This window comes from Rhynchophorus ferrugineus, unplaced genomic scaffold (assembly GCF_030347505.1).
Source record: "Rhynchophorus ferrugineus isolate W39M unplaced genomic scaffold, kcgeb_rfMv2 rfM9, whole genome shotgun sequence".
Taxonomy (NCBI): Eukaryota; Metazoa; Arthropoda; class Insecta; order Coleoptera; family Curculionidae; genus Rhynchophorus; species Rhynchophorus ferrugineus.
The window spans coordinates 16,196,450-16,220,684 of NW_027472588.1; the positions used below are offsets into that span (position 1 = coordinate 16,196,450).

General features: G+C 30.3%; 1 protein-coding gene and 1 long non-coding RNA gene across 3 annotated transcripts in view; both read left to right on the top strand.

The window, feature by feature from the left end:
- Nucleotides 1-799: 799 nt before the first annotated feature.
- On the top strand, nucleotides 800-1,967 carry LOC143202654 (uncharacterized). Its single transcript, XR_013007207.1, has 3 exons — nucleotides 800-1,175; nucleotides 1,243-1,316; nucleotides 1,373-1,967. It is a non-coding gene; the product is annotated as an uncharacterized LOC143202654 (long non-coding RNA).
- A 7,302-nt stretch (nucleotides 1,968-9,269) lies between these two features.
- The window catches only part of mnd (L-type amino acid transporter minidiscs), a 46,309-nt gene continuing 31,343 nt past the window's right edge, over nucleotides 9,270-24,235 (top strand). For both annotated transcript variants that reach the window (XR_013007083.1, XM_076413409.1), the window contains exon 1: nucleotides 9,270-9,669. Coding sequence is in view for 1 of the 2 variants with exons in the window: in XM_076413409.1 (XP_076269524.1) it covers nucleotides 9,435-9,669 (235 nt within the window). In the remaining variant the exon portion in view is untranslated. The remainder of the gene's footprint in view (nucleotides 9,670-24,235) is intronic.

Consider the following 24,235-nt stretch of genomic DNA (forward strand, 5'->3'; position numbering starts at 1 on the left):
TACTCCAGCAGTAAAAAGAAACCTTATTCAGTATCTGCATTAAGGTTCTTCTAGAAGGCAAGCAGAACATATTTGATAACAGTTTATATCATCTGCCACTGCATTTCAATAAGGATAAAGCCATTAGTTTTTCATCCAACCTGAAACGAAACTGATGGGACAGGCTGAGTTATCTGTAAATGAACATATAAATTTCAAGTTAGAACCTCCATTCTCTAATAATAAACATAAGTTTCTTATTATATACTTACTTCTGGGTCTTGTTGGGGTCGAAGAATCTCTTATATATATCTATCAGCTTCAAAAAATTTATGTGATTTAATATTGCCATTGGGGGCATATGTTCCTTGTCTTGTAGTAAAGGTAAAGAATCTCAATAAATATTGCTTAATTATTTCAATGCAATAAATCATTATTATTTAACAAAATACTTATTATTTAAATTACTAGTAGGAATTACATCTTGTTTCAGCCATGACTTTCCACCTTTTTGGTCTATAGTCTTCATCTTTAAAATGATTACAAACTTTCCTGGACCTACATAGGAGATCATAAGAGATCCCCTTAAGGTTTTCTTTTTATTACACTAATAAATTAAAATACACAGAATAATCTAAAGTAATTGTCAACTGTATATAAAAACATATACCGAAAAACTTCTATACATATTACCTAAAAATGGCCGTTAACTATTAAGGTTAGAATTATTAATACTGAAGCCGAACGAGAGAGAAACACACATATAGCCATAGAAAAAATAGAAATTTCACGGTATAGGCGACCTTGGGGAAATGTTATGTTTAGTTCAATCAACGGTAGCGCTGCGATCGCAAATTGTGATTGGCTAGTTTAAATTCCTGGTGCCGCCACTAACATGAAATGTGATTGGTCGATCAAATTGTGTGAAATCAGCATTTTCTATGGGCGTCCATTTTTATGTTTGTTGTTTGTAGGTTATGGTTTTTGTTTAGATCACGAAATTTTCGTTTTACGTTGTGCATATTTTCTGTTTTACATTATTTATTATGAAGTAATAATATAAAAATTGATGACAATACGTCAGTGTAGTAAAAGATGTAGTGTACCGGGGTAAAAATCTACTACGGAAATTATACATCGCTTTCCAAAGAATGATCTCGTTCCTTTCCAAAAATGGGTTGATCAAGTAAATAGTAGTAAGTTACCTAGCTAAACCACAATGCAAATATATCAACGTCATGGTGTTTGTTATGGATATTTTAGTGAAAAATTTAGAATTATCCTTCCTTCACGAACATGTATTAGGGTAAATGCATATCCATCATTGGTTTTATCAGGTATATATAAAATTATCTATCTACTTCATGTCTGTTTATATATTGTTTGTTTACAGAAAATCAAAACCTTATGAAGATGTTAGTAGTACTAAAATTCAATTAATCTACCAAGTTGTTCGTATGCTGTCAGTGTGATGTCTCTACATAAAGAAGCCTTACAAGAAGGTAATAATTAATATAACTGGATAATTAGTGATAATAAATGCTACTTTTAGTTGTAAAATATCCCTAAAATATTTGCAATACTTTAACTTTTTAGAACAATCAATATTCAATCATTTTATATTAGAGGAATTATATATTTAAATTTGATTACCTTGTTAAGAAAATATTTGTTATGGTGCCATTAATTAAAAATTTAATTGCTACTTTTAGGGGATTTATTACCGTAAAGAAACCTATTTTGTCTAAATTTACAAATAACTACATTTATTCAACAAATCTTAACCAAGATTGCTTAAAGAATTTTGTTGGATCTATTAGAGGTCATGGAGGTAGAAACAATAGCATCCTTCCCCTAGTATGTTCGAGAAATTTTTAAAAGGGCACATCATCACTTTAATTTTTTCACAACATTCTCCCGGAGAAAATTGTGAAGAAGATGAACACGTTAGATAACTTATATTCTTTTTTAACGGGAGATCTAGTACCACTTGAAGTTGTTAAATCACCATTTGAGTCTATATTTTCAGTTCCAGAGAATTTTGCTCTGAGGAAAACAAGAGTTTAATGTTGTATTTTAGTCTTATTTCAGGCTATTTAACAAAACTTCTGAATAAAAGACAACATGCAATATTTGTCTATATTCTATATTAAGTAGTTCCATAGATTAAATACTCTAAAATCTAAATATCTTTAAAAAACACATACAATTTTAGTGTTTCAACTGTCCAATCGATAATGATTTTCAAGACCAAATTTTAAGTTATTATGAGGTGTGATTGTATATTTGGTTTAATGTAGTTAATGCAATATCAACAGGGAAGGATTTAAAGTTTACCTTCAATATATCAAGATAAGTTAGAACTCTAATAGTTCCCATAAAATTGATGGCACTAAACATATATGGGAAGGCGTTATAGAAGAATTATAGATATTTTAATATTGCCTAGAATAGAGTTCATAATTGTTTTTTTTTGCTTTTTGTTTATATATATTTATATTATTTACACTTATGTATATTTATATAGGATTTTATTTTAATAAATTAATTTTAAAATTTAAATTTGATTTTTATTTAAATACTATTGGCCAATAAATGTGACGTCACAAAATAATCAGGCAAAATGGCAGACCAATCAAAGCAAAGTATTTTTCTTACAGGTTTCTACATAACTATTTTAAACTAACCAATCAAATTCACGTTGTCAGCGCCGCCAATGATTGAACTAAGCGAAACTTTGCCCCACTACTTACCATTGCAGTTGCACACCCCTGCATATAGCTGTTGCATTTTTCATTTACTTTTCGCCGCGTAACGGGGATTCCGAAAAGCCTAAACGTGGGACCCGATTTTTCTATATAACTTTCACTTCTAAATTTCTTTATTCTATGTTTAACACAATGGTACATAAACATATGAATCCGATTAAATAAAAATTATTACGAATTAAAAGTTTATTACGATACAATACTTTCGTGTTGGGATAAATTAAACTTTTATGTAGTTTTTTAGATACCCGGTATAATTGCTAGTAACACAACAAGATATTCATAAAAGGAAGGATTATTAGCTCTTATGGTGTGACCATATAGGCAACCAATCTAACGCAAGGTTGTTTATATATACATAACATAAAATGTAGATTAATTAACATTCAAGCACAACACTACCGAACTAAAATACAATAGAGCAAAAAAAGGTAACTACGATAACAATTTCCTCAACATATAATTTAATCTAAAAATAATAATGGGTTGTATAATTATCTTAAAAATAATTAAATATGATCTAAGTGAAGTCTAACGATTATGGAGATAATCAAATATTAATTTTTGATTAATAAATTAATTTTATAATTAATTAATTACATAATTTACTTAACAGGCTTGATAAAATAGATTATAATAATTTATGTGTTGGTAGCCGAGAATACAAAACGGTTAGTTATTTGAGAATTTGGAGTAAATCAAAATATCTCTATATGAGAGTTTGTTTGTTTGTTTAACAATATTATTCAAAATAATATTTTAACTATATTTATAATATAACAACAATGTTTCAAAAATACAGAAAATTTTCAAGCAGTTCAATTCAATTTAATCTAAGCGATGAACCTGATTTTTAATTTATATATTCGTTAATTGTTAAAATTTCTTTATTTAAATCTGGGATTAGATAAAGCCTAGATCAGATAAAAAATAGTAATGTTTGAAAAATAAGTGTGTCCACAACGTGTCTCTGTGTGGTTTAGGTTTTGCAATGGAGGGATCTAGTGTTGGACAAGCCACCTAGATCATGTGGTTCAACTCCATTGATTTATTTTATGAAGTATTCATTGAATACATTAATACGTCATAAATTTTTGGCAAGAGTGGGTTTGTGCCATTTGCTCTTTTTTAATTATTCAGTCACTATTTCCTCCAAGGTTAAGCTAAAAAAGCTTCTCTTTCATCCACAATTTCAGCTACTAAAAGCTTATTTACGGATAAGCCGTTTCCTATAGAGCAAGATGAACCTTGCATGTAAGAAGATGCCCTAAACTGAATATTAATAATTGTCAGCTCCCTCGGATGGAGGATGCATTGTTAAATACACGATTTATATCGAGACAAGAGCCAGTGTAGAAAAGAAGAAGAATAATTAGTAGAGGGAGCTGTAGTTCGTATCGAGGCTGTTCAAAATTGTAGAAAAGAGAAAGATGTAAATAAAGTTTCTCATTTGTTCCGGAGCCATAAGTGGTGTTATTAATTCCGTCCCGTCCCGCATAATAAGTGATTTTTAACAGCTATATATTATTATCTATCTTGGAAGAAATATATATATTATAAACGATTTAAAGGTTGTCCTTATATAACAAGATATTGCTGAGTAAGTCAATACTAAGGACCATTTAGACCTATGGAATCTAATTATGGGCAATTTCTAGCAAATCTAATATAGAATCATTCAGAGACCGAGGTCCTTCATTCATTCCTAAATAGAATGTAGTACTTTTCTAGTTAGCATTAGTATTAAGTACTTCGAGGGACATTAGTGTATCCCAATCCACTCTCCAATGAGCTAAATATGAATAGTAACTGTAAATTAAAATATTGAAACGTTTATTACAATCCGGTCTGTCAAATGAACATATATAGACTTTAGAGCAATATTTCGAACAATATATTTTATACAGATAATCAAATACTAAAGTGGTCTTTTACATGCCCATTAGTCAGATTGTTGACGTATATAAGATCTCGTAGAAATATTTTAGACAATAGCTTCTATGATGTAATAGTTAAAGCGTTTAGCTTCCAAACGGAAGTCGCGGGTTTGATTGCCACCGAGCCCAAAAAATACAAAAATATTAATATAATTTTGTGACATATACAAAAAATTTAATTATCAACAAAACAAACCTAAATTAAAATAACTGTTTGGGTTCGGTGCCCATTTCCCACACATTAATTTCGCATTTTTAAATTTCGCATTTACCGAATAGGTTTAGGTAGGTATTAAGCTAAATTGTGTGCATGTAGTAGAATATAAAATACGTGTGGTAAATAATTTTAATAAGGTGTTTGTTTATTTTTATTTAGTTATTACAACGATTGTTATGAACACATTTTAATTTAAAATGTTTTTTTTGTATATATATAAATATATATATATATATATATATATATATATATATATATATATAAGATCTCGTAGAAATATTTTAGACCATAGCTTCTATGGTGTAATGGTTAAAGCGTTTAGCTTCCAAACGGAAGTCGCGGGTTTGATTGCCACCGAGCCCAAAAAATACAAAAATATTAATATAATTTTGTGACATATACAAAAAATTTAATTATCAACAAAACAAACCTAAATTAAAATAACTGTTTGGGTTCGGTGCCCATTTCCCACACATTAATTTCGCATTTACCGAATAGGTTTAGGTAGGTATTAAGCTAAATTGTGTGTATGTAGTAGAATATAAAATACGTGTGGTAAATAATTTTAATAAGGTGTTTGTTTATTTTTATTTAGTTATTACAACGATTATTATGAACACATTTTAATTTAAAATGTTTTTTTTTGTATATATTTATATATATATATATATATATATATATATATATATATATATATATATATATATATATAGAATATTTGTATATATATATATATATATATATATATATATATATATATATATATATAAGATATCGTAGAAATATTTTAGACAATAGCTTCTATGGTGTAATGGTTAAAGCGTTTAGCTTCCAAACGGAAGTCGCGGGTTTGATTGCCACCGAGCCCAAAACATACAAAAATATTAATATAATTTTGTGACATACAAAAAATTTAATTATCAACAAAACAAACCTAAATTAAAATAACTGTTTGGGTTCGGTGCCCATTTCCCACACATTAATTTCGCATTTTTAAATTTCGCATTTACCGAGTAGGTTTAGGTAGGTATTAAGCTAAATTGTGTGTATGTGGTAGAATATAAAATACGTGTGGTAAATAATTTTAATAAGGTGTTTGTTTATTTTTATTTAGTTATTACAACGATTATTATGAACACATTTTAATTTAAAATGTTTTTTTTGTATATATATATATATATATATATATATATATATATACATATATATATATATATATATATATATATATATATTATAAACTATTTAAAGGTTGTCCTTATATAACAAGATAACTAAGATAAGTAACATGCTGAGTAAGTCAATACTAAGGACCATTTAGACCTACGGAATCTAATCATGGGCAATTTCTAGCAAATCTAATATAGTAATCATTCAGAGACAGAGGTCATTCTTTCATTCCTAAATAGAATGTAGTAATTTTCTAGTTAGCATTAGTATTAAGTACTTCGAGGAACATCAGTGTATCCCAATCCACTTTCCAATGAGCAAAATATGAATGGTAACTGTAAATTAAAATATTGAAACGTTTATTACTATCCGGTCTGTCTAATGAACATATATAGACTTTAGAGCAATATTTCGAACAATATATTTTATACAGATAATTAAATACTAAAATGGTCTTCTACATGCCCATTAGTCAGATTGTTGACGCATATAAGATCTTGTAGAAATATTTTAGACAATAGCTTCTATGGTGTAATGGTTAAAGCGTTTAGCTCCCAAACGTTTAGCAATCAAACCAGCGACTTGGTAGAATATAAAATGTGTGTGATAGATAAATTAAATAAGGTTTTTGTTTATTTTTATTTAGTTATTACAATGATTAATATGTACACATTTTAATTTAAAATGTTTTTTTGTGTTCAAAATCTAAGTCTGATTATTTTATTAATTTTAGTTAGTTCCATATTTATTTTTTGAAGTAGATTCAATTTTTTTTATTTACTCAAATTGTCAAGTAACGTGTCCTCCTATGACGGGAAGTCGGATCTAACATATTCAAAAACATGAAGATTACGTCATAAAATCTAAAACCAGCACCTGATTGTGGATTTAACCACTATCTCCTCTACGCAGTAGTATAACTATAACTCCAACAAACAAGTTGTAAGAAATAGCATATAAATAATACCGAATGAAGCGAATGGAGTCCGAAACAGGTATGTAGTATCCGTTCCAGGCACTAGAGCACCTAAACGATAGAGATATTGATGCAATAGAAAAGCAAATTGAATGAAACAATTATTGAGTGTGCCACTAAAATGAACACATCGGCTTGATATAAACACAGCCCTGTGTATCTCAGAAATGTCTAAATATGATTGAAGAAAGAAAACTAATCGAAAAATATTAAACTAGATTAAACTAATTAGATTAAACATAGGTAATATGGTAAAAGCTAAAGTAAGAAAAAGAAAGAAAAAACTATTGGAATAGTTAAATTATTGCATAAAAACATGAATATCGAATGTTAACGCGGTAGGAGAAGATCTACCAACATTCAAAAGAATTGAACCTTCGTAAAGTCACACAATGGGTATTTCCATCGACGGAGGAAATTATTCAAGTAGCTTTACAGTCATGGTCTATCACTAGGGGAATTTTGAAAATCAATAAAATCATTAAATTGTGGTAAGACAGCTGGAGTCGACCAAATGACGACAGAAATGATCAAAACATATGGAAAATATTGTTTCACTCTCAGTTTAAGTTAGTGATCGGAGAGTGGATCATCAGCTTAAAAGAGGCAATAATTGATCCTTTACTGACAAAGGGAGATTAAAGGAATTTTAAAAACCATCAAGGTCTATCTTATCTACTACCGTCGAGAAATTATTTATGAAAATTATACAATTTTTTTATTATTCTTAATAAGTATTTTTTGCGTTACATTTTAAAGTCTATATATGTCCAACAATCAGATCGGATGGTCTTTGACGTTTTAGGCTACGCACTTCATTTATCGTATTTAGTTGATTAACTAGTACATTGGGATGCATTGACACTCTTTCAAAGTACATCTCACAAACACGGTGAATTACACTCGTTATTGCTTCTAAAGGAATATCGCGTTGTATCGCTTCATTTGCAACATAGTGCGGAGCATCGACATTGGCATACAGCACTTTATTTTGGAACCCTTGTATGATGGATATATTATATTATATATTTTCCTGATTTGAGAATCATTATTATTTCAACTAGTTTCCAGATGCTAGGAAAATAATTAATTGGTAGTATAGCTTTGAATATGAATGTTAATAATTTTACCCCCTTCTCTGATAGCTCCTGTAATATGTTTCAGTTATTAGGTCATATTCAGGAGCTAGTAATTTTATTTTCGTCATATTTAGATCGCTCAGACGGGAAAAGTTTAAAGACATTTCTAAGTTACCTTAGGAAGATGTCGGCCTTTTCTAGCTCAATTATTTTCATTTATTTAAATACGAGATTTGCTGCTGACGCCTCTTGAGTTTTCGTGCCAGTTGGCGTCAGCTTTTTTAAATATTCCTGAATGCCCTGGTTTTGTTCATTTTGAATCAACTCTTTCAGGTCTTTTATTGCTTTATTAATTTTTTTAATTTTCTTCAGTTCTTAGCTGTTGCCATTTCTTTTTTGTTACCAATTTCATCCCGATTTGTACATGATGTGTGTATATTTTTTTTGGAAATGATTGCCTTTAGGAGTTGCAAAATATGCTGCTTCCTGTATATTTTTTTTTGTAATATTCATTTCTGCTGTTTCATTCACTATTGATATACAATTTCTATTTGTAATGATATGTATAAAGAGATTATTCTGTCTATTTTTTTTCAAAATGGCGGTCGGTTAGTTCTATTACTGCACAAAGGAGGTTTATCTTGGAAGATAATTTTTGAAGAAACTATAACTATTATTGATGAATGATCAGAAAACAGATCCAAACATGATTCTGTCTGACACTTTTTTGTATCGATGTTTATTGTGATATAGAAGTCTATAGCATCGGGATTTTTTATTTCTGTCTGATGACCAAAATGTTGTAAAGTAATTAAATTACAAATACCAAATATGTATTTGTGCTGTAATTACGTATTTCAAGTACTACAAGTGAACATATCTAATGATGTAATCTAAACTTTCATCAGCATATTGAAAAAAGAAACACATGGCCCAATAATAAACGAATTATTTTTGTATGAATCAAGATGATTATAATTATAACAATCGTACAAATTAGATTAACGTTTCGAACGATTAAAGGGTGTCGGAAGGACCCTCGCAAAATTGCCACTTGACCTGGAATACCCGGTATCCGACACATCAAGCTCACCGAGAGAGGGGGTCTATCATTTCGCCGAAAAGCCCTAACGGAACTCGAATAGTTCAGTTGTACGTTCGCATCTGGTAGAAAGCGTCGTACCGTACGCGACAACCGAATACAAGGTTATCGTATCAGAGACCACGTGGTTGTAAACAAGGCAATGTGCGCGAACAATAACTAACTTCTGTTAAGTTCTGATCGTAAAAAAAAGAAAAACAAACAGGATGACGAAGAAAAACGCCATGGAGGAGGAACACTCCGGTGATGAGTTCAAGATGAAGAAACAACTGACTTTGGTGGATGGTGTGGCGATTATCGTTGGGGTGATTGTGGGATCGGGTATTTTCGTGTCACCCAAAGGAGTTCTTCGGTATTCAGGTTCCGTGGGAATGGCCATAGTCGTTTGGATTATGTCAGGGATATTGTCAATGCTCGGGGCACTATGTTATGCGGAACTTGGTACGTTTATATCAAGAATATATTTAATTTAATTTAACAACTTCCATGGTGGATATTATCAAGAGAAATTTTGAGTATATCCATATATATACATATATATATACGGTATTATTAGTTAAACTAAAATGTTGTTTTAAATATAAATTTAATTCTTCAAAACATTTTGTACTTCGATCATCACTAATCAATCTTCTCATATATTCAGTTAATTCGAATTTTCCTTGTGTGTGACATAATATTCGAGTAATATCGATGTTAACATGAATATTTAATGTCAACCAACTTGGGTTCTGCTTTGGGCATTGCAATCCTTTTTTAATACTCGTCAAATATTGTCGGCCACTTTTCTTTCAACAGATATTTTATTCTTTAATATTGTAATTTTTTCTTAAATATCTGCTTTTGATAATTTTACTTACATAATTTTAATTTTTATAATTTTTGATCTTATATATGTTACATATTTATAATGTATGTTTTTTAATTGTTACTATACAATTTTAAATATTTCCAATAGTTAAAATGCAAAAAAATAAAGTAGATAATTGATGCAAAGTGAAAGTAGGTGGTTATCGTTACCCACCTTATATGTTGCATCAGTTTCGCAAATGTGCCAACTCACAAACTTATAGAAAAAGAACTAGAAATAAAACAGATATATGACTGAACTTTTAATGGGTATTGTTCCATGTTAGCTCATCACCAAATACAAGGGTGAATTCCTACTGTTATCGCATATGTTAATATGTTATTATACATGTAAATGATATTACGATACCCAGTGTCATTATTTCATTTTATTTTGGCCACTTTTTTTAAATACTCATAAAAGGTGTTATGACTTTCTACTAATAATATATTCATCAACGCTTCTGATTCCTTTAGGTGTGGGGGATGGCTTTCAAAGTTAAAAAAATCATCATATATTTTTTTAAACTTTGAAATATAAGCCAACATTATTATCGAATGAATTGAGAATGACAATAAATAAAAACCGCAAGAATATAATTTTTAGATGGAAGTAGAAACTTTAATATCAATCAACTGAAATATTGCATCATTTTGTTTATTTCTATATTGCTTATTAATAATAATTGTATAATTAGTTTCCAACCTTATATTATGTTCATATTATTTATCAGATTTCAACTTTTTATTATCCCTTGCGTGAAAATTCGTGATTTATTTAAAAATTATTTAAAACATATTGTTTGTATATTCATTATTCACATCAACGATTTGATGTATTACTGAAAATATTTATATGTTTTGAAATTTTTTTTTCAACTAGATAATACAATCAAAATAAAATAAAATAATTTTAATATAATAATTAACGGTTAATGATGCGGAAGTTCGTTAAAAGATAAGGGATTTCGCTGGCCAACTCAGTTCGGATGTTGCATCATTTTTGCTAGTTTTAGTATTCGCTACCTTACCTTAGCCAATAATGTCTGCGTTAGTAAGCCCTGACTTTTCGTTATTATTTGCGTGAAAATTAAATTATTCTTTTTAAAAATTGTGTAAAAACATTATTGATTACATGTTATTCATTATTATTCGGTATCAATAATTAGATGTATTAATACAAATGTAGTGTATTATTTGAATTTTTTTTAGATTTGTTAGTTTAGTTTTGAAGGTTAATACAATCAAAATACACTAAAAATATTTTAAAACAATACTGAATTAACAGTTGTTAATAATACGAAAGTTTATTAAAGATAATAGTTTTCGGTAAGTTAACTTACTTGGGATATTACATCATTTTTCTAGTGTTAGTATTCGCAACTTTATCTTACCCAAAAAAAAATATATTTGACTATTGTTATTACATATTTTTAAGCATTTTCTACTGTATTTAACTACCATTTTATGTTGTTTGTCAAATACTTAATATTAACCAGCAATTATTTTAAATATTAAAATAAAAATAGCTATAAATGATAAACTTTTATTGAATTGAAAATATTGTGTTTTGATTGGTTGTTAATATCTAAATCTCATGAAAATCCAGATGTATCATTATATTAATTAATAATTGTTTCATTCAAAGTAACTTCTAAATGTTTTTTTTAACCTAGTGATTGTTACAGATGTTTGAACTGCTTTAAATTTTTGATTTATTAACTAATATTTTAGCTAACATTATCTTGTTGACAAGGAAGTATGTAGATGCCGCTATTTTTACATTTTGACTTGTAATTCTTTGCTTTAGTTATTGTTTAGATTTTGTTTTTGATTTCTTGTGTTCATGTTTGTTGTATGCATTGTTTGTTTGCATTGACTGTTCATTACTTTTGGAAGTCAAAAGTCCGGAAATAGTAATATTTATTACTATTTTTTATTTAAATATGGCCGACTTGGTTTGTGCTGTGGTAAAGGCGGCAGGACGATCCTACTACTCTTGCGACAGTCGCTGGTTCGAATCCTGCTGGACCGATAAGGAAACATACGATAAGGAAAATGATCCCAGTCACGCCAGTAACCAGGCTGGGTGAGACCTTCTGGGATGATCTCCAAGTCGGTAGAAATAATGCGGAGGGCCGGGGTTCGGGGTCCACGAACAGTAGGCTTAGTTCAGATTCTCAGAACAGAAGTTCAGAACTCTAGCTGGTAAAAATGAGATTCTAAAATATTTAAAAAAACAGTAGTAAATATATTTTAACACTATAGTTTAATAATATTCACTACTCATACTATAGTTCAAACATATACTTAAAATGTTTTAAATATTGCATAGATGTGGCTAATAATATGTAAGTTTGCTAAAGATAAGAGTTTTCGGTTAGTCAACTCACCTGGGATATTACATCATTTTTGCAGGTTTTAGAATTTGGTATCTTACCTTAATCAAAAAATAATATTTTATATTTTGCTTATTGTTATTAGATATAATATAATTCGTATTAGACTTGAAATATTAAAATGAAAGTATCAAAATATAAAATATAGGTATATATCAAAATATAGCTATATATAGGTAATAAACTGAATCGAAAAAATTGTATTATAAATGGTGTGGAATATTTAAAGTGGATTCTAATTTTTATCTTACTAGGCCATAATTTTGTCTTTTTTTAAGTTACACTAAGATTATATCTAAATAATAATAATTAATTAATTAACTGTTCTTAATAACAGTGAAGATACCCAAAATTTTAATATTTTAATATTTTGAGTATTTTTTTTTATATTTTAAAGTCTTCTTTTTATCAACGAGGATTGATCTGGACTAGACCTACTGTTCAACGTGGGTTCCGAACCACGATCCTCGGTATTAGGCCTACCGACTGTCGAGTGACATCCGGTCTTACCAGCTGGTTACTGACGTGTCTGGGATCATTTTCCCTGTCGGATTTTGCACTCTTGCCTAACAATCACAAATATAAATTTACGACCATGCCCCAGCAGGATTCGAACTCGCGACTATAGAAACTGTAGGTGGACCGTCCCGTCGCCTTTACCACTGTGTCAACTAAGTCGGCCATATTTTGAGAATTGTTATAACATATTTTAGAATATGTCTAATGTATTATTATATTTTATTAAGATATTAAAACCTATACATAAAATTATAGTGTAATTTTTTTCTAAGTAGTTAGAATACTTTTACTGTTATTTTGTTACTGCATTTGTTAGTATATTCAAGCAAATTTGCTTTGATTTGTTTTATTAATTTTAGCCTAGTACTGTAGGTATTGATTTTTTAGTATCTTGATTTGTCAAATTTAAGATATCTGTAAACAGTTTCCTATTAACATGCAGATGTGTAACTGTTACTTCATTTTTGGCGTATTTACAAAGGCACAGAACTCGTCAGAGATATTATATCAGGTTTTTGCGGTAATGTACATGTATCCAATCCAATAATTTATAATTTTTTATACTCTGAAGTATTAATCAAGTAATTTTGACAAATAATTGATATACAATTGATTATTTGAAATGTTGAAATAAAAATATCGAAAGCGTTGTGAAAGAACTTACTTTATTGTTCAAAGTTGATTTGAAAACTCTTTATTACTTTATTACTTTAAAATTTTTTTTTTTTTTTTTTATTACTCTTCGTGAGTCCACAATCTGCCCTATTGGCAATAAGTATTTCTTCTGTTTATATTATATATACATGGCATGTAGAAAATCACTTCAATAAGCAATCTTCTGTATAAAATATTATCTTATTTAATTAGACTTATTCTAATGCTTATTCTAAACTCTACATATGTCCAGTAATCAGATCAGGTGGTGTTAAACGTTTTAGTCTACGCACTTCACTATCACGTCGCATATTTAGCTGATTAGCGAGTACATTGGGATGCACTGACACTCTTTCGAAGTACTTCACACAAACACGTTGGATTACACTCGTTATAGGTTCTAGAGGAATATCGCGTTGTATCACTTCATTTGAAACATAGTACGGAGCATCAACAATGGCACGCAACACCTTATTTTGGAACCGTTGAAAGATGGATATATTAGATTTGCTAGCGGTACCCCATAGTTGAATTCCATATGTCCAAATGGGCTTGAGTATAGACTCATACAGCAATACCTTGTTATCTAATGATAACTTGGATTTGCGCCCAATGAGCCAATACATTTGATATAATTTTAGTCCTAGTTGTTTCCGTTTAGAGAGTATGTGCTTCTTCCAGGTTAGGCGTCGGTCTAAATGCATACCAAGATATTTAACATGCTCTGCTTGGGGGAGTTGACGATGATTGATATTTACTGGTGGACATGTTCTTCTACGCAGGGTAAACGTTATATGCGTGGATTTTGATTCATTGGCTTTAATGCGCCATGTCTTCAACCATAATTGTATTTGATCCAGGTGGGTTTGTAGGTTTATTGATGCTGTGACTGGATCTTCATGGGATGCTAAGATTGCTGTATCATCTGCATATGTTGCCACAGTAGTTATTTTTGTGGTGGGCAGATCAGCCGTATACAGAAGATACAGTACTGGACCCAGTACACTACCTTGCGGAACTCCTGAATATATGGGATTTAATTCGGTATGTTCATCGCCTTGATTTACAATAAAATGTCTGTCAGTGACATACGATTTTAATAGCTGATAGTCCGGATGAGGGAGAAGTTTCTTTAGTTTAACCTGCAAGCCCGTATGCCATACTTTGTCAAAAGCCTGAGATATGTCTAGGAAAGCAGCCGAACAATATCTTTTGGCATTTAGGTCAGCGTTTATTTGGTTTACAAGTCTATGCACTTGTTCTATAGTCCCATGCTTATTGCGAAAGCCAAACTGATGTTGTGGAATAATTTTTCTTTTTTCTATTATATAGTTTAGTTTTTTTATGTATAATTTCTCGAAAACTTTCGAGATTATTGGTAATAAACTTATAGGTCGGTAGGAGGTCACATCTTCTGGTATTTTTCCTGGTTTAAGTATCATTAATATTTTAGCTACTTTCCAGATACTAGGGAAATAATTAATTCGTAGCATAGCATTAAATATATATGTTAATAGTTTTATAGCCTTTTCTGATAGTTCTTTTAAAATTTTGCCAGTAATTAAGTCATAACCAGGAGCTTTTTTAATGTTAATCTCTCTCATTATTGTATGTTTAACTTTTTTGACCGTTAATTTCTCGTGCGGTAAATCCATTTGAAATGGCGAATCTAGAAAACTAGTAATTTTATTTTCGTCATCTTTATGTAGCTGAGACTGGAAAGGTTTAAAAACATTTTTTAAGTGTTTTGAGAAAATGTCGGCCTTCTCTTTATTGCTTCTCGCCCAATTATTTTCGCTTGTTTTAATAGGTGGGTTATGCTGCTGGGATCTCCTAAGCTTTTTTGTTGCTTTCCACAACGAATAGTCTGTAGCCTCAGTTGATGTCAAGTTTTCTAGGTATTCTTGAATGCCTTGGTTTTGTTCAATTTGAATTAGATCTCTCAGTTCTTTTATGGCCCTATTAAATTTTCTTTTATTCTCTTCAGTCCTTTGCTGTTGCCAATTTCGTCGTAACTTTCTTTTTTCTGCTATCTTTTTCTGTATTGTACATGATATATGTGTATTTTTTCTTGGAAATGTTTCACTGTTGGGAGTCGCGGAATATGCTGCCTCCTGTATATTTTTTGTAAGATTTATTGCTGCTATTTCTATATCCATTTCAGTTTGTAACGGTAAGTTTAGAGAGATATTTTGGTCTAAGTTTTCTCTAAATGAGGGCCAGTTAGTTCTATTATTGCACAGATAAGGGGGTTTATCTTTGATGGTAATTTTTGAAGAAATTGTTACTATTATTGGTGAATGATCAGAAGACAGGTCGAAACATGATTCTGCCTGACACTTTTTTGGATCAATATTTTTTGTAATACAGAAATCTATTGTATCTGGTTTTTTATTTCTGTCTGAAGGCCAATATGTTGGTTCACCAGTAGAGATATGTTGTAAGTTATCTTTCCTTATGGCTTTGAGCAGTTCTCTACCTTTTGAGGTTATTATTCTTGAACCCCACATTAAATGTTTTGCATTATAATCTCCTCCTGCTATAAATCTATTACCTAGCGTACTGAAGAATTCTTGAAACTGTTCTGCCTTGTTGTTATGTTTGGGTGGGCAATAAATCGCAGAAATTGTTAATGGTCCATGGGCTTCCTCTATGGTTATACTGGTGGCTTGCAGGTAGTCTTTGCGGAATTTTTCTTTTTCGAAATGCTTTATATCATCTCGAATTATTATGGCTGTACCTCCATGTGCTTTATCATCAGGGTGATTTGTATGATAAATCTTATATTTAGGAACTTTCAGATAATTCTTGTCCGTAAAGTGTGTTTCGGAAACCATCATAATGTCAATATTTTGTTCATTTACGAACATTTTTAGTTCCCTGGCGTGTTGTTGGAGCCCATTGGCATTCCAGACGGCGATTTTGTAGCTATTGATTTCAGGCATTAGGCAAGTTTGCTTACGACGGTTGTGAGTAGACCAAGCATCGTACTCATTTGATCCATTAGTTTGGCCATCATATTTTCTAATTTTGAGATGTTGCTAGTTTCAGTAGGTTGAGATATTGTCTCTCGTTTTTGTGCTGAACCATTTTCAACTATTTGGGCATAAGTTATGTCTGGTTGACTTGTTCTGGTGGGTAGTGGTAGATTGGTAGTAGTGGATTGTTTTTGTTGATGCCTTTTTTCCCTTAAGGCAGGATAGAGTTTCTGCTGTAGTTGCTTGTGAACTGCGCAACCCTTGTAGTTCGCTGGATGATTTCCGTTACAGTTAACACATTTCACTTTTTCATCGCGAACTTTACGAGTACAATCTCCTGTCTTATGTTCTCCTGCACATTTTACGCATCTATATGATTTGCGACAGTAAGTCTTTGTGTGCCCGTGCGCTTGACATCTTGTGCATTGTGGTATAATTCTTTTTATATGTGGTGGTTCGCATTTAATAATATTATTTTCCAATTTGGTGATTTCATACACCGCCTTATTATTTCCATTAGGTTTTATGTCTATATAAAACATAGGCAGAGGTTTTTTTGTCGTGTGATGTCGTATATTGTGAATATTTACGACCTCGTGGCCTTTTTCAGCTAGTGCTACCTTGATGGTGTTAAAGTCCGTCCCGTGATGTAATCCTTTTAATACGAATTTAAATGTTCTCTCGGATTTTGGCCTGAATGTATGGTATTGGGTGTTTCTTTCATCTAATTCTTTTATAAGAACTTTAAAGTGATCCGCTTCGAACAATTGGATTTTAATTGTTTCATAGCTCACTGTTTTAATTGTGTAGTTCGTAGTAATGGTTTTCAATAAGTCATGGATGTTTTTTATTATTCCTACCTTATAGACTGTTATTGGTGGTGGTTTGGGAACAACTTTTTCAGGGCTTGGTTGTATGTTCTCTTCAATTTCTTCCGACAGGTTGCTAAAACTGTTTTTTGTCTCTATCGGTTTCTGCAACCAATAGTCACTGATTCTTGTTTGTTTCCTCGCGATTTCTTCTTCTGGACTTCTCAATCGTTTTTTATTAATGACTGTAGTCCATTCTGATGGTGGAATTTGCGTTATTGCTGTTTGTTCTAATCTTATATCAAAGTGTGCAGGTGATTTGGTTGAATCGCTATGGTTTGCCATTTTTTAATATTTTAATATTTTATTTAATTTACTTCCAGATGATAAAATAAATACATTGTTTATTTCACGCACTTTAAAATAATAATTAATTGACTGCTATTAATGATATGGAAGTTGGCTAATGATAAGTGATGTTCGGTTTGTCAACTCAATTCAGATATTGCATCATTTTTTTGCTAATTTCGGCTACTTTACTTTATTTTTTGATGTTTTGGTATTATTAGATATTAATCCAGTAATTTTGTCAAACAATTATATATTTTGTTTGATTAACATGTTAAAACTTATACATAATAAAGTTCTAATAAATTAAATAAGTTGTTTTATAAATGGTGAGAAAAAATATCAATCAAATTTTATATGAATTTTTTTCCTAATTTTGACCTAGTACTGTAACTCTCGATTTAAAAAAAAATTGATTTGTTAAGCTGCCTGAAAAAGATTGCTGTGAGTAGATCCTTACTAACATATGTTCTTATTACAGAGACCCAAACTTGGCCATTTCTTGGTTTAATATTTTCAGTTTTTTTGTTGCCTTGTTAAATTTCCTCTTTTTTTCTTCAGTTTTTGTTTCTTGTCAGATATTTTGTGGTTTCCTTTTTTCTTCTTAATTATTTTCTTTCAGTTATATTTCACTATTTGAAGTTGCATATCATTTTACATCTTGCACATTTGTATTTTTTTAACATCTTTATTAGATACGCTTAGTACAATCTTAATTTACAATTAATTTATTACTACTTTTTCTATGTACTTGGATTAATTCACAATCAAGACGAGTGCGAGAAAATACATCAATATGTATTCCTCAATAATAAAATTATAATAACTTATAGCTATAGTTTACACTAAAGGTATACACATTTATTTAAGTTCGAATAGTTTTGTGCGCTTCAATCTCCTGACATCCTGCGCGCTGTCCAGCACATGTATTGCTTCCACGTTAGTATGATTTAGTAATCTTCTTTCGTGTTTCAAGGCTAAATCTTGGATAACTTTGCAAATTCATTTAATTTTCAGGTCATCGTGCAGTTATTCGTTGGTTACGTAGCGATAGGCATTGGTAATCAATCGAAGAACCTTGTTTTGACAGCGTTGGATGACTAGTTGATTTGAATGTTTAGTGCAACCCCATATTTGCACCTCATAGGTCCAAATTTTTTTATAATTGTATTATAGATCAACCTCTTTGATTTTAGATCAAGTTGAGAGTATCTTCCGACTAACCAGTATAGTTGTTTTATTTTGGTTCTGACGTGTTTTGATTTTTGTCAAACGTGATGTTATTTGTATTTATTAGTACTGTTTTTGTATCCATCTTTGTTTTATGTAATTCTCATCCAACTAATTTTTTTTCTACATAATGGCCGATTTGTTTCAATACCGACTTTCTTGAATAAGAAAATGGTTTATTTGTATTAATAACTTTTGAACTGATTGTTATGACCACTGGTGAGTGTTCAGATGAAAAATCAAAACATGATTTAGCTTTACACATTTAGGTGTTAATAATCTTTCGAGACGTAAAAATCTATAATGTCGGGAAATTATTTTTTATTTGGCTCTCCAGACATATGTTGTAGATTATTTGCTTTAGGGGTTAATAATCTTAAGCCAATACGATATTTAGCATTTTAACCTCCTTCGGATATAAATCGGTTACCCAACCACTACAAAATCTTCTCTTGTATTTATGTAGTCAGTAGATATCCATGACGACGTTGCTTTGCTGTGAAATAAAGAAAAAATTATAGTACTTGAGGGTACTTACTCAAATAGAATTAGGGATATATCTCGTCTCGATCGCAAGACGCTCTCAACATGATCTACAGTTAAAGAGATTGGTTTATTAGTCCATTATAAAGCCTGTTTGAGCTTCTGGGGTGCAAATATGGAGTTGCACTAAATCATCAGACCAACTACTAATCCAACGCTACCTAAATAAAGTTTTTTGAATTTGACAAATGCTTAACGCAACGTAACTTTAATTTTCTCTCAAACATCAACAAACCAAATCAGATGAACGCAGTCTAAAGTAGTTTAGTAGTATTTGTCTCGCATTTGTATTTCTTATGTTTTAATTAAAGTTCAGTAGAACAAAAAGTAACTGCTAATACTGTTCTTTCAAACCAAACAATTTCATGTTACTTATCACATGCTCTTTTGTGAAATATAATAACAAAACTTATATAGATAGGTATTATAAGCCAAATAGAAGCAATGGTTTTAATTGTCGTAATTTCAGCTGTTAACAATTAGAAAATGTTTTGACGCAATTATAAGATCTGCAATTATCATTAACTCGTAATGTTTATTCCATTATGAGTTTAATAAATTTTTATTGTTATTCCATTACAATATAAGATTTAAATTACACGTTATATATCCCTAATGAAGAGGATTAAAAATTGACATATTGTCATAAAGTGTATGTTAGTTATTTATATTAGCATTAATTTATTAATAGCTCTCTAAACCTTTACTCTCTTTTATTGTTATTCGCAATTTGTGGTATTATTTTGACTATATCTTTTAACAATTTTTTTAAATAGTTTATCTAGTCTAGTCTAGTCTAGTTAGTCTATGTTATTTTCTTAAAAGTCTTATAGTCTTCTAAAAAATATATAAAAAGGATTTCATAATTTTACTTTGAAGCCTAAAGTTTTTTTGACATGTTTTTATTTCACCTTATATTCCAGTTTACTTTATTTTTCTTTGTACGGATTATAAATAAAGAAACATTCACTAATATAATCAATAAAATAGTACAAGTTTATACAAAATTTCATTATATAATAGCATTTAGATCTTGGATATATTAGAGTTATCTTACCTCTCCAAAAGATTCTCAGCATCCACACATGCAACCATATTTCAAAAGATCGAAGCATTTTAAAGGTTAATAATCTAATATATTGTTTCTGTTATGTTATTGCTTTCTTTGATTAGATTACTAATAGATAATTAAATATGAAATGAAAATAGAAAAACAAATAAAACATTATTACCTCTTCATTCGATGTAAATTTCTTCCCAGCCGGCATTCTTTTGAGATCTGAGAACAGTAAATAGTCGCTGGGGTAATACGGCGGATGAGGAAGTAATTCGAAGCCGAATTCATGGATTTTTGCCATCATTTTCACTGACATGTGACACGGTGCATTATTTTGGTGAAATAGAACTTTCTTTTTCTTCAAATGCGGCCGTTTTTCGGCGATTTCGTCCTTCAAACGGTCCAATAACGCTATATAATAGTCGCTATTGATGGTCCTTCCTCTTTTAAGGTAGTCAATGAAAATTATATCATCATCTCGAAATACAGACTCCATAATCTTGCCAGCCGACTGTTGCGTTTTCCCACGCTTTGTAGCGGGTTCATCGTGTGCAGTCCACTTGGATGTCGATTGGACTTCGGAATGAAATGATGGAGCCATGTTTCATCCATTGTCGCATATCGACGCAAAAACTCAGGTTTATTACGCTTGATCATCTTCAAACACTGCTCCAAATCATCAACTCTTAGATATCTTTAGAGTGTCTGCTATTTTATTCAATTTTAATTTACAGTCATTCAAAATCATTTTGTGAATGTTTTTAATGTTTTCGTCGGTAACAACCTATTTTGGGCGTCCACTGCTCATTTCACCACATCTAAACTTAGCATACCAATCCTTGATGGTTGATTTTCCTGGGGCAGTGTTCGGAAATTCGGCATCAAGACAAGTTTTTGCTTCAACTGTATTGTTTCCCTTCAAAAAACAATATTTTAACATCAGGCGAAATTTTTTTTTATCCATTTTTTCACAATAGCAGAAGTTGCTTCACTCAAAATGCTATAATTCACAAACTAATGATCCGACAGCGGTCAAATTTATACACGCATCTTTTGAGGATTGGGGCTAACTAATGAACATAGGGATTTAATTCTAATGGCGTCGTCTATGTGTTAGGCCGAGGATTTTTCAATTGACCTGTTCTATAACCATGGTTTAAATTCGATTAAATCAATTAGTTATTTCTTGGATGTTGTCATAGGTCAATAGTATCCATAGCTGTATAGGTTCTTATATGGACCACCACTAGCTTTGCCAGGTACCAGCAGATATATTCAAATCGTTCATGCATAATATTCATATTAACTAGACGTTATTATCTTTTTAAATAAAACAATAACAAAATATCTTTTTATCAACTTGGATGGATTATTAACAATTGCTATTAGACTGTACATTTTAAACGTTCTGTCAATAAAAATGTTTTGTTAGAATTACGCTTAGCGTAAGACAAAGACGTTTTTTTAATGATTCCAATTACAATAGCCATTATATTTACGTATGGTTTTAAATAAAAATTGATAAGAATTTTTGCTGTTCATAAAATAATTAGTTATTTTACAAATTAGACTGTTTATACATTACGATCTTACTGATGTCATAAAATTTCACTTACAACTTAAAAAAGTTGGTTTGTTTTTAAATTTTAATATAATTATAAAATGGTGTAATTACATGTTTTTTGAGAGATTGATATTTTATTTGAATTATTAATAAAAATATTAAACATCTTTACATAGATATATTTGCTTTGATACAAAGTTGAGTGTGTTTTTGTCGGCTGTGAGTTTTCCTCAGATGATTGTAAAAAGAACAAAAGGTTGCTATTTTTAAAACTGTGTGTGTTTAGAGGTTTTCTTGTATGAACGCCATCGCTTATACCAACGAAGCTTATAGAAAATCATTTAGATTGTCACCTATAATTTATTAGTGATTTAACATAAAATTATCTTATTATTTCATAATTCTTGACATCTTGGCTTACATTTCTCAGTACAGTTGTTGCATTCAAAATACATGTTATTGGAGTTAATAGTGCTCTAAAAACATTTCAAACCCATAAAATTGTACTGAAATTTTGAAAAATTTATGTAGCCTGATACAACCTGGCATAAGTAATTTTGATCTAAAATCCCGAAATATAAAAACAATCATAGGACGTCTGCCTTACAGATATTAGTAATTTTGTTTTAGCAGAGTAATTGTATGTTTGAAAAATAGTCTAAAATAGACTATATAAAACATTTTTTTGGGTCACTATGTAATGTAAGTGTGTTATATTTGGTTGGGTCCCGTGTTCTGGACGGCTCATACTTTCTTATTTCTGTTCAATATTCTTCGACCGACGTTTTTCTTCTTTTCAGCAGTATCTCCCTGATGCCTTCCTGTTATTTCTTCCGCACACTGTAAATTGCTTTATCAACTAAATTGTCTCCATTCTATATAATGCATCTCTTCTAATGATCCTATATTGCAATATTTTCTTATATCTGTATCTATACTTATTGCTATCATTCACTCTTCTAAGATCTAAGATATTTTCTTTATCTTTTTTGTTACAGAAATTTACTATTCATGGCGAATGCTAGTTTTATCTATATTTTTTGTACTTTTTCTAATAATTTTTTAAACTTCTTTATGCTTATTATACGGTATTGTATACTCCTACTAACTTTAGACGATATTTTATTACTTGTTGACAGCAGATTTATATGTTACACATCAGAGTAATCCTTCTATAAGCGTTGCAGTCTCTTTTGTTTCTCTATTTATGTATCGGAATAGTAAATGTCATTTTCCAATCTCGCCGGATTTAGTTCCCCTTTTCATATTTTGTTGTATATTTCCAATATATCTATGTCATATCTTGTCTTGACCCGGTTGCTTCCCGTTATTTAGTTAAATCCGTAGCACTGTAACTCTTCAATATTAGCCTGTTCTATAATCTCACTTTCGTTTCTTACTAGTCGGTACATTTTTCGTATGTCGACTCCTACATACAAAGCAATTCCTTAAAATATTTCTATTATATAATATCCTATTCCTATAAAATATCCATATTTTAATTATTTTTGCATCGTCAGTTATTATATATCTTTATCTTTTCTTATATATTTTAATCTATTGAAGACATTTTATATTTTCTCTACTGTTTGTCTCTATCCTTTTCTGAAATTGTATGCATTTGTTCTTTGTTACCTGAGGCATCATACATTTTATTCTATTCTTTATATTTCATAGCTATTCGTTCAAAGAGTTTCTCTAGGATTTATTTTCTTCTTTTGTTTCTATTTCTGATTTTATTTCCTCAGACTTCCAGGATGTTTTTGATCGGATATTCTTTCTTTGTTAATAGCACAGGTTCCTTTCACCGCAATTCAAAAGTTGTTCGGTTGTTTGTTCTGCAATAGAGATGTGAATATTTTTGAGCCAATATTGGTGTGTGTGAACTTACGTGCGTACCATAATACACTCAAACCGCTTTAATAATTTTGCGGTTTCAAAACAGATTTATCTTAACATTATCTGAAACGCAGCTGCTCTGAAATTTAACATGGAGTTATATGATTAGCACCATTAGAACTGTGGGAACTTAATATTATCCACCCGAAGAAACACCA